This window comes from Lynx canadensis, chromosome A3 (genome assembly GCF_007474595.2).
Source record: "Lynx canadensis isolate LIC74 chromosome A3, mLynCan4.pri.v2, whole genome shotgun sequence".
In the NCBI taxonomy this organism is placed as follows: Eukaryota; Metazoa; Chordata; class Mammalia; order Carnivora; family Felidae; genus Lynx; species Lynx canadensis.
Window position 1 is genome coordinate 114193382 of NC_044305.1, and position 16176 is coordinate 114209557.

Below are 16176 nucleotides of genomic sequence, written 5' to 3' on the forward strand. Positions count from 1 at the left end.
TTACTTAATGTATTTTCTTTACTTCTCTTTAACTAAAAATTATGGTTTTTAGCTCTAAGTAAACAGTTTTAAAATGTCATGAGAAAAATAATAAATTATGTACCTTTTTCTTTGTCTTTCATCTTCTTTTTCTCTTCCTTTTTTAGGGTATGAGTATTATAGAACAATTAGACCCCGTATCTTTTAGCAATTACTTGAAGAAATACATAATACTATATGTGGAAGACATCCCATTGGGGTGTTATTAACATGTGAGTATCCTTAGGAAGCCTTGATTTTTAACATTTGATCCTGTGATGTTTCAAAATATCTTAATTATTATCATCTGTGCTACCCTTATTAGCATTGTTTTTAGGTCTATATAGTAAATAGTCTTTTTAGTACACTTAAGATAATTTGGATTTCCATTATTTTGGTTACATGAATAAGTTTTTTACTGGAAGGACAGGCAGTGCTTCTTTTAAATATAGAAAAATAATTTAGAATAGAAGCCTAGTTTTTCTCTTGACTCACAGCCATTATGTTTCTTTACAAATAGAAGCAAAGTAACCTTTGGTAATAAGTAACCTTATTAATTTTTTGGTTTTATTTAATGTTGTAGACTCCATGAAAAATAAACAGAAGATTCTGTTCTTGAACTTCAGATATTCATAATTTAGTAACACAAGACAGATGGCATGTATATATTTTTCTCTTTATAACAATAATATTTCATGTAAAGAGTAGTAAGAGGCAGAAAGTTTCAGGTAGTTGATTTTTGAAAGAGATAATAACAATAATTTTTCATCTAATAAATAAAACAGTATGGCATTCCTGAAAGAAAATGTGAGACTTTTTAAGAAAGAAGAAAGTGTATATACTCAGGAATGAGAGGAGGAAGCAATAATGTGTTCATTGTTGGAGAGGCAGAGAAATCATGGCGAAGGTAATGTTAGTCTAGAACAGGGTAGGGTAGGACCTTGAAGTCCAGTGTTCGTTTAGTGTGATTTGATTTAGTACATTGTGGATTTTAGGAATGGTTTTCTCTTAAGCAGTATTGGCTGGAAGAAGAGCCTGTCAGGGCTTTAAACTAATTCTTGAAATTTAAACTAGGTAAGCTGCACTAATTTCCTAAGTCTGAATTGGAGCAAATAAAATTTTAATGAAGTAAATGATGAACTAATCCACAATTAAAGTAAAAATCCTGGTTTACCTCTTAGATTTAGAACTTAATTTATATATATATTTCACATTTCGTCAAACTTAGACAAAGAAGAGACCCCAGTATTTCATGACAGAAGTGGCTCCGATTTGGTTTAGAGAAAAGAGAGGTATATTTTTCTTGAAAGTGGCCTTATTAAAATAATAAAGGTAGGGTGAAAGATGACTGATACTTATCAAGAAGCTAGGTTAGTAGAAGTTCTTTGAGAGAATGAAATAAGGAGTCCTCTGTTTTACCTATTTAATATGTAACAAGATATTCAAGAAACAAATCAAGAGAAAGAATCTAGGCTTCAGCTGTGAAGCGGACAAAGTTAAGCCACCAACACATTCAAAGAGTACTCACTTTTTTATTATGAGGTCTGTTGTAACTAATTTTCTTTCCCCCCCCCAGGCTATCACAGAGCTCCAGAAGAATGGAATGAATATGAGCTTTTCCTTTTTGAATTATGCCCAGTCAAGCCAGTGTAGAAACTGGCAAGACAGTTCAGTGAGTTATGCAGCGGGAGCACTCACGGTCCACTGAAGCTCTGAATCCTCAGGGATGCCACCTGCACATACTCATTCTCTGTCCGGGGTCCCCAGCCTAGCCCTTACCAAGATACTGGTCCTGGTTTGGGGGGATTCTGAAACCTCAAACTAATAGAACTTTCTTCTCTTCTTTTCTAGTAGGTGTAGTCCTTCCTTAATTTCAACTCATTAAAAAATGCTTTATAGTTTAGGGCAGTGGAAGAAGGCTGGCATCAAAATATTTTGATCAAAAAAGATGGCAATGTAAAGGCCCAGTTGTGGGAGACAGTTTTTTTGAGAGTAACTTGTAAAGCATTTACCATATCCTAAATTTGCACTCTTTGCAGACTTGTGCACATATATTCCGCTTTCAGAATAGTTTTGCAAATGTACACAAACAAACAAAAAAGGGTGGAAAGCTTTTTAATAAGAAATTGCATTTATAATGATCTGTATTAGAATATAATAAATCTCCAGTTATAGGCAATTACTACCCGTGTTGTACAACAGATACCTTCTATTTAGTGCTAATAACGGGCTACAACAACTCAACATAGTCTGATTTAAACTTATTGCTCTGTGGTACATAAGAAAATGTTTTTTTATTAATTCCATCTCAGAATTTTATGCTTAAAAGTGGTAAACTTCAGCTCATGTAGAGATATGTTAGGATGTATTTTACTTTTTTACATATTTACTGTGATTTTTTTTTTATCACAGATAGAATCATATTTTAAAGTTAGCTTTAAAATTACATATAGTTTGCCTCCTTTTTTGTGTGTGACATCACTTTGTGTCATTACTATATGCTAACGATATAAATTCAAGATTGGTAAAGAAATGTAGATGTGTCCTTTCCTTCAAAGATTGTGTTTGATAGGCACTAGTCTGCAAATGAGGAAATGTTGAAGAGTATTCTTAGTGATTTTCAAATCATTGCAGACCAAACACTACTGCTATGCCTTTGTAGTGCTTTTAAGCAGTTTGACTCTCTATTTGAATTTATAGCAAGAAATCATTAACAATAACAAAAACAAAAAAAGCCACTGGATTTTCTTACAGTTCTACAAATTTTTTGTCATGATTTTTGGTGCGGCTCTTCCAACTAAAATAATGGTATGGTGTTGTATTTCTTTTTTAGCATAGACCATTCCTAGTCACTTCGGGGGGAAAAGATATATAAATATATTAATTTGATTAGGTAATTATTGGCCACCATGCATGTATTAGATTATACCTGTTTCAGTATAACACTGGGTATCTACATCACACTGGAGAGCATTTGTATCTTCAGTCTTATGCCGAATAGCACAATTTTTAGATGCCTTGCACCAATTTTATTTAAAGATTTGCATTTCTTAGTTACTAAATATCAACTTTCTATACTCAAGAATTGAGAAAAAAATGTTTTGGATTCAAAATTACCCACCTATATGTGTATGGAAATTATACTTGTACACGTTAATGATTTATTTCCCATCACTTAGGTATACTTTTGAGTACCATAAATATTTATTCCTTATTTATTATACAGACTATAAACATTTTAAACTTGACTACAGAGTGCATTTTTATTATTTTCTGAGTATAAAATGGATACATGATTATTATAGAAAATTTAGAAAATACTGAAAAGGATAAAGAAGAGAAAAAATTGTCTGCAACTTCACTATCCAGAGATAACGCTGTTAATATTTTTTGTATTTCCTCTCAGTCTTTGTCTATGCTATTTATGTATGAGTGTGTATATGTGTTTGTGTGTGTGCATAATAACAAAATTGAGATTATATTGACCATATAGTTTATATCCTACTTTTTATAACTTCCTAAGTACTCCCCCATATCTTGGAAAGTGTGATTTTTAAAAAATGGCTGCCTAATATTTTATTGTATGAATATATACCATAATCGAACCAGTTCTCTCTTTGGATATCAGATTGTTTCTAGTATTTCACAATTATAAATAATAGTGGGATGAACATCTTTGTATGTGAAATTTGAACTGTATATTAGACTAGTTCTTAAGGATATATTCATGGGAGTGGGATAATTGGTTTAGATGGTGAGAACTTTTTAGGCACTTTAAAATATGGCCAAATTACCCTTCAGAAAGTTTGTACCAAATTAGCAATACATGACTACCCATCATACTTCCCCTTCTCCACTATTGATTATTATTTTCTAAATTTTTGACAATTTGTTAAGCAAATCATTGGTTGTACTTTTGATCATTCTAGTAAGAGTGGCTTTACCGTGAATACATTTTTTTTTTCCTTCTGTGATTTTGTAGTTGATTGATTAATAGAAAACATGAGAGGATTGCTTAGCTTGAGTGGGTGACACCCCTGTGAATATGTTTACTGTGCATGTGAAACTCTGGAATATTTCACCATCACTCTACCCTTTCCTAGAATATGAGCATATCTTTCATACTCAATTATGAAGTAGAAAGAGTTCCAAACTGGTAGTTGAGTACTGGATTCTAGTTCAGTCTGTGCCACTGTTGAGTTCTCTTACCATAAATATTTTGTGTTCTATTGAGACATTCTCATCTGTAAAATGTGGAAGTGATCTTTTAAGGACATTTTTGTATCAAAGTATTTTAGTGTTGGGACTATTCTTTAGAGATTCTGGTGTCACTTAAATGTTAAAAAGCTACATGATTAAATTAGATTAGAAGTTTTATCTAATTTCAACTCTGCATACATAAAAATGAAAGTCTTAACACAAAAGGGAAATTAATTTGCATAATTCAATACAGTTACTATTACCTAAATAATAAGCTTTTCTACTTTAAGTGCCTTAAAAGTGTTTTGTATTTGAAATCTAAAATGTAAAGGAAATTATTATGTAGTTCTGTACAGTTTCTTCTTATTATGTACTTGTGAGTTATTTGCAGCAACTTTTTTTTAACCGTAGATTGCACAGAGCAGTATATTCATGGATTCTTCACTATTCTACTAGTGAGGCGTTGGGAAATGTATGTTAAAGATTAGCTCAGTGAGCAGGTAAGTAAATGCTTTGTCTTGGGTGGGCAACAAATCTTCATACAGAGTAGGATAAAGGACTATTCAGATATCCCAGTGTTTATATTTAGATACTCCAGTGTGGTGGTATGTCCAGAGTTAGTCATTGATTATTGTTGCAGGTCACACATTTTTCTTTGCCAGTAAATAGTTTATTGCTCTAGATTAGACGTTGGCAAATGTTTTGTGTAAAGGGCTAGATACTAAATTTTGGGGGTTTGCAGGCCATATAGTCTCTGTCCCAACTATTCACCTTTGCCACTTGTAGCACAAAAGCAGCCATAGGCAATATGTATGTGAATGGATGTGGCTCTGTTTCACTCAAACTTTATTTACACAAAAATACAGCTGGATTTGGTCCATGGGCCATAGTTTGCTATCCCCTGTCCTAAATATTGTAGTTTACTTGTAGTTCAAATATTGGTCAGTAATTTAAACTGCAACAAATGATTGTAAGTTTATATTATCCCAAATCTCTCTTAATTTGATGTAGTCTACATGGCTGGGTTTGAGTGTTATGAAAATTACAAAGATAAGTAAGGAAGTGGGTAAAGGAAACTGGGAGGTCTTAGGAGCTAGTGTTAAAGCACTTTGAAGCCCTTTCATTTGCTGAAGTCCATTGAGAGTTTTGCTTTGCTACCAAAAATTAAAAGAGTGATGAGTGGAGGTTGTGACTGGTTGTTGCAAATTATAGAAATTATTTTAAGCCCTTGGCTATGTAGATGGTATTAGAAGATGGATGAGATGAACCTTTTACCTGAGTATTCTAGGCATAGACCAATAATTTAAGAGATATGGTAAAATGTGACTCTATTTTGTGACTACCATCTTTCATCACCATCCCTTAATATTTAACCCCCCACTCCCACCCTGCCCAATATTTAGTTGATGGGAAAATTACTACACTGTTTTGGTCTCATTTACTCTGGATCACTGAAAACTTCATCAAAGATTAGTATTAGTCCATAGACTGGCAGTTGGGTAGTGCTGGGGTATGGTTGCTTGAAAGACCTAGTGTGGTTGTAGAACTATTACTGATTAGGAGGTGTAATAAACCACATGCAGCCTGACATTCAGTCTAAAACGTGTATATTATTTGAATGGTAAGTGCTACATATTAAGGGGGCATTATGAACTATAGTGTTCATAGGGAAGCATCTGGAATGATGAAAGTCGTGAGTGCTATAGAGAGTGGATGTAGTTAAAGAAATTGATAATATTTATTTTGGAGAAGATAAGTTTAAAGAGAGGGAGTCCCCCCCCCCCAATACTTGATTACCATGTGTAGGAAGGAATAGAGTTGTTCTTTGTTGTTCTTGGTGGAAAAATTAAGAAATGGAAGTTTCTGGTTCCACATTTAATGTTCTGTGTGAGAATTTTTAAATGCAAATCAGCTGTGTCCTCATAAAAGCATTGGAAGTACTCAAAAGCTAGATCAGTGGTTCTCAGAGTAGCATCCTTTACTTTCAGCATCACCATCATCCTGGGTATATTATTGGTGTAGATCTAAAATGATGGAACACCAAGCTGAAAAAAAGCTAATGGAATTAGTACAAATAAAATGGAACTTACTTCATGTGTATAAAATTATCAAGGGCAGTAATTTTTAAATAAAATTGATTTTGATCATTTAACACTAACTTTCAACATAGATTATGAATTGATTGTTACATGTTAGTGGAAGAACACTGGACCCTTAGAATAATTAATATACTTTTGTTTTAGTTAAAACATTTAAATATAAGCTAGAAGTTTCTATTTACTAAAATAAATTTAAGTTGTTCTTTAAATCATTGACTTAACTTTGTTAAACAGGTGCTTCTTCAACATTAAAACAGCCATAACCATAGCAGAAGAGGGTGTTGAGGGAGCTTGCTCTTTTTACATGTGAATGTCCGAATATTAGGAAGGGAGCCAAGAGTAGCTGGCAGATAAATTTCCTCTGCCTTCTTTCTCTTTTACTCTTAAGTACGACTGAGTGACAGGTCACACTATTATTGACTGTGCTATATTTGGTAAAAGTACTTCAAGTGATGCTGGTAACTGGGACTTCTGTCTTTTTAAAGTCACTGTTGTGGATGGAATTTGTTTGCCTATCATGAGTTCATTGATAAATGCTGCTTTTGGGGGTACTATGTGAAATTTAGAGTTTTAGATTTGCTGTTTATTTAAAGGTTCTCTGGGGGATTTCAGAGTGGTTTGTGCCCAAGATGTGTCACATTTATTGCTTATGTGTGTAAGTTTAACTCTAATACAAGGTTTTTGCCAACACCCTATAAAAGAATAGAAAAAACTTTTAAAGGCAATTCTTCTGATTTTGAAAGCCATAATTTAATACAATTGGTTTTTCATTATAAAATGTTTAAATGTGTATTTCATACTGTACAGTGAGGTTTTAACTTTACTAGCTGTAGTCCTATTTTTTTCCTGTCATCCTAATAGTGAAACCAAAGAGCATATAAATACCATTATTAAGCTATTGAAGACCAAGTGTATTTGGCTGTGTGCAAGACCTGACTTCTGGTCTTTAAATCGGCCAGTGCAACTTTTCGAAAATATTTTAATTTTTCTGACCACCGTATTCTCTAAATTACTTACTGAACGTGGTGTTATATACATTTAAGTAAGAAGTACTAGAACATGTTGAAAACTCAAAAAAAACCCAACACAAACACTAGAATGATATAAATGACATATGAATGACAGAGTTTTGTGAGTTTTTAAATTAAATACTTAGACTGTTGAAGTAGATAGATTTAACAAAAGTATTTTTAGCTTAACAGTTTCATAAATGGAATTTTTTCCAAGTTTTCTTTTCTATTAAATTTATCCACTTGAATCTAATATAATAGACAAAATTTGTTCGATTTTGATGAATTTTAAAGCAAGGAGAACAAAAGAGAGTCTTCATATGAAGTGTTTTCTGAAGGACAGGAAAGTATAATCCTTTTAATTGGAAGCATTTTTTAATTGGATTTTTCCATTTTCAGTTTTTAATTGTGGAAACCAGCTTCCTTACTGATTTTAAAAGATGGTAGAATTTAATATTCCCAGGCTGTTTGTAGTGCCAAATGAAATGAATGATAGTGTAAGTGATCTGGTAAATTTGAAACCACTGGCCCAAGGTCCTTAGTTCATATTTTACAGTATCTTTTGGTGTTTACTGGTATTTAGAAGTGTTACAAAGTTTTAAAAACAGTAATTAAAATGTGCTTGAGCTGCTTGCCCAATGACATGTTGAGCCAACTCTCAACTAGTAAGATACTATAGCTTCTTTTTCACTGGAATTCATTTTCAGCTTTGCTGATGAGTTGCTACGGATTTGCTGAAACAAGTCACTGCTCTTTGCTAGAGCAGAGTTTCTTTCTTTATTAATGTGAGTTAGAATTGAATGATATGACCCCTTTCCACCTTTGACTTTTTATGACAATAATAATACCTTATTATTAATATATTGTACTTTTAATTTTTAAAACGTTTCACAACTTTTTCTTTCCTCTTAGTCTCTACAATAAGTAGGCCAGACATTATTACTTTATTATTGATAGAGAACCTGATGCAGGCCCATACAAATAATATGACTTACATGAATTTGCATGGCTAGTTAGTATCAGAGCAAGGACAAGAACTCAGTTCCTCTAATTTTCAGTCCTATGTGTTAGAAATGCTATACCTTACTATTACTACTCTATGTTTTGTTTTTGGTGCTGGCTGTTTGAGATATGTTAAATTCAAATAGTAATGGGATTTTGCAACTTTAATAAAAATGGGAATCATTCATGTACATGTCTACTTTGATTAATTTAGGCAAAAATAGACTTCTTTTGGTAGATTAAAGTACTTCATACTTTTACTAACTCTGAAGACTTCTATTTTCTTTTCTCGGAAGTTTACTTTAAGACCTAAAAATTCTATTCTGTTGCTTGCCATCGTTAAATGCACCGCTGGTTTGTAATGGGACACTGGCAAAAGTGAAATTTAGGTTATTTGGTATGTGAATTACTGATGGTGAGACTTTGCAGCAAACGCTTGGCTCTCACCCTTCCAGTCCATGCATAGAGTGTCCTGCAAGCACCCGTGACTCTGCCTTGGATTGTCTCATCTGTACACAGGGCAGATTGGAAATGCTAGGAAGATAATGCCTTGGGAGCAGCCCTCAGCCAGTGATGGACGGGAGTTGGAGGATAATTATTCTAGCTAACTTGCCCTTCTGGTGATACTCTGAGGCGTATTTCACATTGCCTCTAAAGAGTTTCCAGTGGGACTGGACTTCATTGCCCACAGCAGGAAACTGTTAAATATGTATTCTTTATTTTCTTCCTCCTCTTCACTGTCTCACTTCCATGCCTTTATCCAGTGTTCCCTGGGATTACCTCCCAAATGAGCTTCTTGTTTTTTGAATTCTTGTCTCAGAGTCTGTGTCTGGGACCATCTAAAGCACTTTTTCTTGAAAACACTTTTCACCTGGGAAGTAAGTCATTACTAGTATTCTTGTTAGATATGAAAGATTTCTTTAAAAAAAGACAATTATTTTGAACCAGATCTAAAACAAGTATTTTAGTGTTCTATTTTAGCTTGTCTCAAAATTATATCCATGTTTAATTTAATTTCCTTAGCTTCATTTCATAGCGAAGGAAAAACTCAAAGTAAAAACTCTTAGGTAGTAATACAAGCTAAATATCTTAGGTGGAAATCTTAAGAAGGACACAGTGAGTTACCTGTTTTGGTAGAAATTAAAAAGGGTTTGGTTCAACTAAAATTATAGATTATTTCCTACTTGGATCCTACTTTCTCGTTTCTTACCAGGGCCTGCTTATTCATAGTCAGGGACCAGGATTAACCTTGACTAACGCTGATTGTAAGGGTAAATTTAGTTTCTGGATAATTTTCCCAGAGATTTTTCTATGATTCTCATTAAGTCCAAACTTTTTTGTGATCTTATTAAGGATTAAGGAATATGGAGTTTATAATTTGAATAAACTGTACATTAAATTTAGTGCATTGTAAGTTTATCTTTTATAGCTCTTTGATATCTTTTTTTGAATTAGGAATACTGGGTTTTACATGTTTTTAAAAAACAATGTGGGAAGCATTCATTTTAGACACATGTTAATTGTCAGTCTTCTTTCTTTTATCATGTAAAAATTGTGATATGTGTGTGAAATTTATGCTGTATTGATTTGGTTTGTGAAATGGAATATAGATGAATTTAAACAGGTTTATATTTCTGTTTTTTAGGACCATTCTAAGATTAGCATGCACAAATATTTTCCCAAAGGAAAAACAAAACATTGGAAGAATATATTTTAATTAGTTATTCTGTTTACAAAACCATCCTAAAACATCTCTGTATTTTTTTAAGAAAAATTCCAGAGAGTATATACATAGTGTTTTCCCCTCATTGTAACTGCCTTGTGGTGCCTTCAAGATTCTACTGTGTTTTTGAGTACATGACAGGACATTTGACCTTTGGGGTTATATTTGTCTGTTAGAAATGGTCAAAAGTCAGCGGGGTGATGAGATTGGACAATATGGTTTAGAGGGAAAAATGTTAGTGGTAAAAGAATAAGTCTGCCTTTCTCCTGGGATACATTAAACTGCCCTAAAGTGGAGACTCTCCACAATTTCGATAGTGGCATATTGGAATAAGCTTGTAGTCTGTTAAAGTAACTATTTGTAAAAATAATTTTTGTTACTTCAAAAAATTAATCTTGTTACTTTTTAGACATGTTACATCCAAGCAGCTGCCTAAATCCAGACAAGGCTTTTGGCATTTCAGATATCTCAATATGATAGCTTGAAATCTGGTATAAGAACCAGAGATGATTTTTAAATGTGTAAGAAAGCTGGCCCATTTCCTGAACACTAAATATTGAAGTGATTAAAAATGGGGGATATCTTTTTATAAAGTCTTTACTGAAAGTTGACTTCTACAATGTGAACAATCTCATGATAACCTGATCAATAAAATAAGCTTAAAAAATTGTCTCTTTTCAAAAGTTAACATATTTTCTATCACCAGTAGGCCACTTATACAGTACTTCTGTATTAAGGATTTAAATACAACCTGGCCTTTTTAAGGTTCAAAAGTGCTCCCTGCCCTCCACTAATGTTAAGTACTTGTGTTGATTTGAAAATGTTGTGTTTCTGGATGTTTATTTAATTTTGAATCTTGCAGGGTAAGTCTTTTCCTGAAAGTTCTGCTTCGTACAATTGTCAGAGAAGATTAACTTGGATGAAACAATGATGCATGTTTTAACAGTTAAAAATTTTAAAAATTTCTGTTTAAAATCAAATCTCTATAACTGCCACGGATAACTTTATAATTTTTGTTCTCAGAATTATTTGTGTGTTAGGAAAATATTGTACCTTATAGTACCTGGTTTGCATTTTTTTTTCTGCTGTTTTAAAAAATCTTCACATTAATTTCTCTTAACAAAACTAATCTTGAAATAAATGTTTACATTATTGAATGGGGAAAGGTTAAACCAATTATTAGTCCTAAAACAGGCTGAAATTTAGGTCTGGCGTTTTGAATGGAGTTTGGATTGAATATCTAAAGGATATCAGTTTCTACTCAGGTATTTACTTCAGAGTTAACATTAGATTCAGAATTACTTGATTGTAATTTACATTTTAAATGTTAATGTAGAGATTTTGCATCAACAATGTTTTTTAATTTCCAGATTCATTTATGCTTATTTTTTAAACGGAGATTTAAATAATTTTTAAGTAATAGAAATGTAGGTAAATATGTTATATTTAAATTATTACCCCTTTATTACTTGAAAGGAACTTTGGTTCTGTGCATCATAATAGCTTTTGATATGGTATAACACATTTCCTTTATTTTTTCCTTGAACTTTTACCTCTTTACCTGAAGAGATGTCTGTCCATAATAGCCTCAGGTGTCTGTGCCCAACTCATATGAGTGAAATTACTGTTACTATACAGTGGCTTAGAATGATATTTTTTAGCAGAAATTTTATAGTAATTTCATTACTACATGGTAATGAAAAGCTTTCTGATTAGGATCTTTAGCTTTTCTTGCTAGTTTCTACCCTATTATTCTTCCTTCTCCTCTCCCTTTTTAATGTCTACATTGTTGGTATCTTCTCTACAATTTTAGGAAACTAGATATTTGAAAAAGGAGTCATTTTCACTGAGTTTTAGTTTTTCTGTTCAAGATGAGCAGTACTGTGATAAGGAGATGTACTTTACTTCCTTCTTTTATAACAGCTTATGGCACTTAATATTCTTAATGAATAAACCTTTACCAAATGTTACACTCATTTGCAGATCAGCCTAGGAACACCCTCAAGAAAGAAGCAGATGGCTTGTGTAGTAAAATAGAGATACTGAGATTTTTGAGCGTGGGGATTTTGTCATGTCCAGTGAAGAAAAATGTTCTTTCAATGAAGATAATGAGGCTTACAAATGGAGAATTAGTGCAAAAATATGAATAGTTAAAACTATTTTTAAAGATATAAACTATATTGAAAACAAATTAAATAGGTTATTCCCAAGAAAAAGATACTGTATGTTTAAATTATCTTATATGTATGTGGCCTTTAGAGCAGTAAATGCCAGGATTCATCTGTTTCTCTCCTCCTTTTTAGGTAATTGGAACAGGTACTTCGCTAATATTACTGGCTTAATTCTATAATGCTTATTATTTTCTAACATTTAAACAGACATTTCCCTAAGGTAAATGAGAAAAATACTGATATGTGTCCATCCTCCCTTCCTCTTTGTTGTATTTTTTTCTCTGTATATAAAAAACAACAGTAATAAAATAAGCTTGCTTTTAAAGTTCTGAAAAGGCTGCTGTTACCGTAGAGAAATGTTTTCAAGGTAGTTTTAAACCTGTAGCTCCTTGTCATAGGTAATCTGTCCATTCTGTGGTATTTTTAGCCTTAACTTTTTTTTTAACGGAGAGTGGAGCTTAGGAGATACGATACCCTCACAGCAGCGCCACGTTTGCTTGGGCACATGATTTTGGGCACATTCTCCCTTTGTAGTGGTGTTCTCAGATGGTTGATCTCCCCTTCCCCCCCGTTAACAACTCTGGCCTCCCAAAACCAGCCTCCTTATTGCTCTTTCTCCCTCTGACTCTTTCCTACTCTTTTTCTCCCTCCTTCACTGAAACACAACAGGGAGAATAAGACCCTATAAGCATGTAATTACTGTATTTCATATTCTTAATTATCACTCATCACTTCAGTATTATCTCCTAATAGAGCAGTCCTATCAGTAATCCTACTCGTTCATTGTCCTTCTAAATGTTGGTGTCAATTTACATAGCTTTTAAGCCTATCGGAGACATGACCATTTATAAAGGTATTGGCTTTCACTGCTTATGGTAAATAATGTTTTAATCTTTTGCCAAATGAAAAAAATTTTTCAAAGGAAAGGAAAAGTTATTTTATGCAAGTGTTTGTAAACATGTATGTAAATATGTCGTTTTTCTTTCCCTCTAAAAAATTATTAATAAAAATGGATTTTTAGTTTCTTCTTGAATGGGGTTCCTTTGTGTATAGTAGGGCAAATTGTGCAAGTCTAAAGCCACACTGCAATCTGACTTTTTTACACCACATCACATCAGAAGGGATATAGCTTTTTATGCTTTAATTTTCAAACAGTATTTACCCCCTTTATTTAAGAAAGAGTATCATTGACATTTTTTAAATTGAAGTGTAATTGACACATAACATTAATTTCAGGTGTTCAACATAATGATAGAATATTTGTATATATTGTAAAATGATCACCACAGTAAATCTAGTTAACATCTATTACCATACATAGTTATCAATTTTTTTGTGATAAGAAATTTAAGATTTACTATTGTAGCAATTTTTAAATATGCAATACAGTATTCTTAATTATATCCACCATGCTGTACATTACATCACCATGACTTATTTCATACCTGGAAGTTTGTACCATCACCCATTTTGCCCATCCACTGCCACCACCTCTGGCAACCACCATTCTGTTCTCTGTGTCTATGAGCTTACCACTATTTTAGGTTCCACGTATATAAGTAAGATCATTTGGTATTTGTCTTTCTCTGTCTGACTTGGAATAATGCTCTCAAGGTTGTCACATTTGTTGTCACAAATGGCAAGATTTCATCTTATATTTTATGGCTGAATAATATTCCAGTGTGTGTGTGTGTCTCTGTATGTGTGTACACACGCATGAACACCACATTTACTTTATTCATTCATCTGTTGATGGGTACTTAGGTGGTTTCCATGTCTAGTTGTAAATCATGGTGCAGTGAACATGAGGGTGCATTATTTTTTTGAGTTAGTGTTTTCATTTTCTTCAGGTAAATAGCCACAGGTGGAATTGCTGGATCATATGGTAGTTCTGTTTTTAATTTCTTGAGGAATGCCTATACTGTTTTTCATAGTGGCTATACCAATTTACATCCCTACCAGTAGTGCACGAGGGTTCCTTTTTCTCCACATCCTCACCCATACTTGTTATTTCTTTTCTTTTGTTAATAGCTGTTCTAACAGGTAGCAAGTGATGTCTCATTGTGGATTTGATTTGCATGTCACAGATGATAAGTGATGTTGAGCATCTTTTCATGTACCTTTTGGGCATCTGTACATCTTTAGGAAAATGTCTATGCACATCTTCTGCCCATTTTTTAAATCGGATTGTTCGTTCTTTTACTGTTGTTGTGTGAGTTCTTTATATATTTTGGATATTAATTCCCTACCAGATATGTGATTTACAATAATTTCTTTCATTCAGGTTTTCTTTTCATTTTGTTGTTGATTTCCTTTGCTATGCAAAAGCTTAGTAGTCCTGCTTGTTTATTTTTGCTTCAGTTGCCTTTGCTTTTGGAGTCCTTTTCAGAAGTTGCTGTGTCAGAATGCTTACCCATGTATATTTTCTTCTAGAAGTTTTATGGCTTCAGGTCTTACATTCAAGTCTTTAATTCATTTTGAGTTAATTTTGTGTGTGATGTAAGATAGTGATCCAGTTTCATGTCTGTGTTGGTTTATATGCATGAAATGAAACATCCACCTCTCCTAGCCTTGAAGGAGTAGCCTTGTTTAGGGAGATGAACCTTAGTTCAATCCCACTGTAGTTCTTGGTTGTCTCTGTAACCTTCATGGTTGTCCAAGTAGCCTATTTTATTTTATTTTACTTATTTATTGTTATTTTTTTTTAATGTTTATTTATTTTTGAGAGACAGACACAGAATGTGAGTGGGTTGGGGGAGAGAGAGAGGAGGCACAGAATCTGAAGCAGGCTCCAGGCTCCAAGCTGTCAGCACAGAGCCTGATGGGGGCTCAAACTCAGGATCTGTGAGATCATGACTTGAGCCAAAGTTGGACACTCAACCGAGTGACCCACCCAGGCGCTCCTATATTATTTTTAATAGATCTCAGTAGCTGACGGTGTGCAGAGACCTGTCAGTGTTCTAAAGGGGACTGTTGCAGTCACATAGATTCAGGCTGATTGGTAGCCAGAATCTCATTCAGCAGCTTTTAAATGATGCAAATATATACAGTTCTGGTAGACCATAAGCATAAACCTTATTGGCCACCAGAGCTGGCTGATCTGGAGGTATCCCTGGGTGACAGTCACAAAAATTGGGGCTCCAGCTGAATGTATAAGCTCCTTTCTGGAGATAACTGGTGAGCTGTAGCAAGACAGAGGGACAGTGTAAAGATGGCATCTCCTGGCCTATATTCCCCAAGATCAGTTTTCTGGGCCTCTAGATGTGTACCAAATCTGAAGTCTGCCCCTTGGTCCAAAACTCCAGGACAAGCATATAGGCTTTTCCTCAGAAAGACTGGGGGCATGTCTGCTGTCTTTGTGGTGCTCTGGGGCTGGCAGTCTCTGGGGCTGTGCCAGTTGTGATGGTCTTTGGGACCCAGAAATGCACGTCTCCTTCTCCACCGGAGCCAGGTGATCAAGGGGCATCCTCTGGATGGCACCCATAAAAACTGGGGCACCAGGTGTGTGTAAAAGCTTACCTCTGGGAGATACTGGTACCCTGGAGCTTGGCAGAGGGAGAGTGTGGAGATGGTGCCCATCGAGACAGGAGAAAAAAGGTGCCACTGGCTTTTGCAAGACAGAAGGAGAGTGCAGAGATGGCTCTCACCAGCCTCTGTCTTAGAGAGCTCAGCACGCCCCTCCCCTCGGGCTGATGCTTTCAGATTAGCAAGTGGATCTTTTACACATAAATTCTGAGCATTTTTCAAATGACGCTGTGGGCCCCTGGGCCCTTGTGTGAGTGATCCATGTGTGAGCTCTCCAAGAGCTGCTTCTCGGTTGGCTACAGCTCTGTGGATCTTTTGGATAGGAGTCCCATTGGTTTTCAAGGCCAGATGTTTTGGGGGCTCATCTCTCAGGTGTAGGTCCTAACAGTTGGGGTGTCCATTGTAGGGTATGAACCCTTCACTCCTCA

At 34.2% G+C, this 16176-nt stretch overlaps 1 protein-coding gene across 1 annotated transcript in view; it reads left to right on the plus strand.

Annotated features, from left to right (window-relative positions):
• Window positions 1-2262, plus strand: part of MEMO1 (mediator of cell motility 1) — a 132015-nt gene extending 129753 nt beyond the window's left edge. Inside the window, 4 exon segments of the mRNA XM_030311356.3 lie at window positions 147-201; window positions 204-240; window positions 1389-1398; window positions 1595-2262. Coding sequence (XP_030167216.2) covers window positions 147-201; window positions 204-240; window positions 1389-1398; window positions 1595-1726 — 234 coding nt within the window. The 3' untranslated portion in view covers window positions 1727-2262.
• Window positions 2263-16176: the final 13914 nt, after the last annotated feature.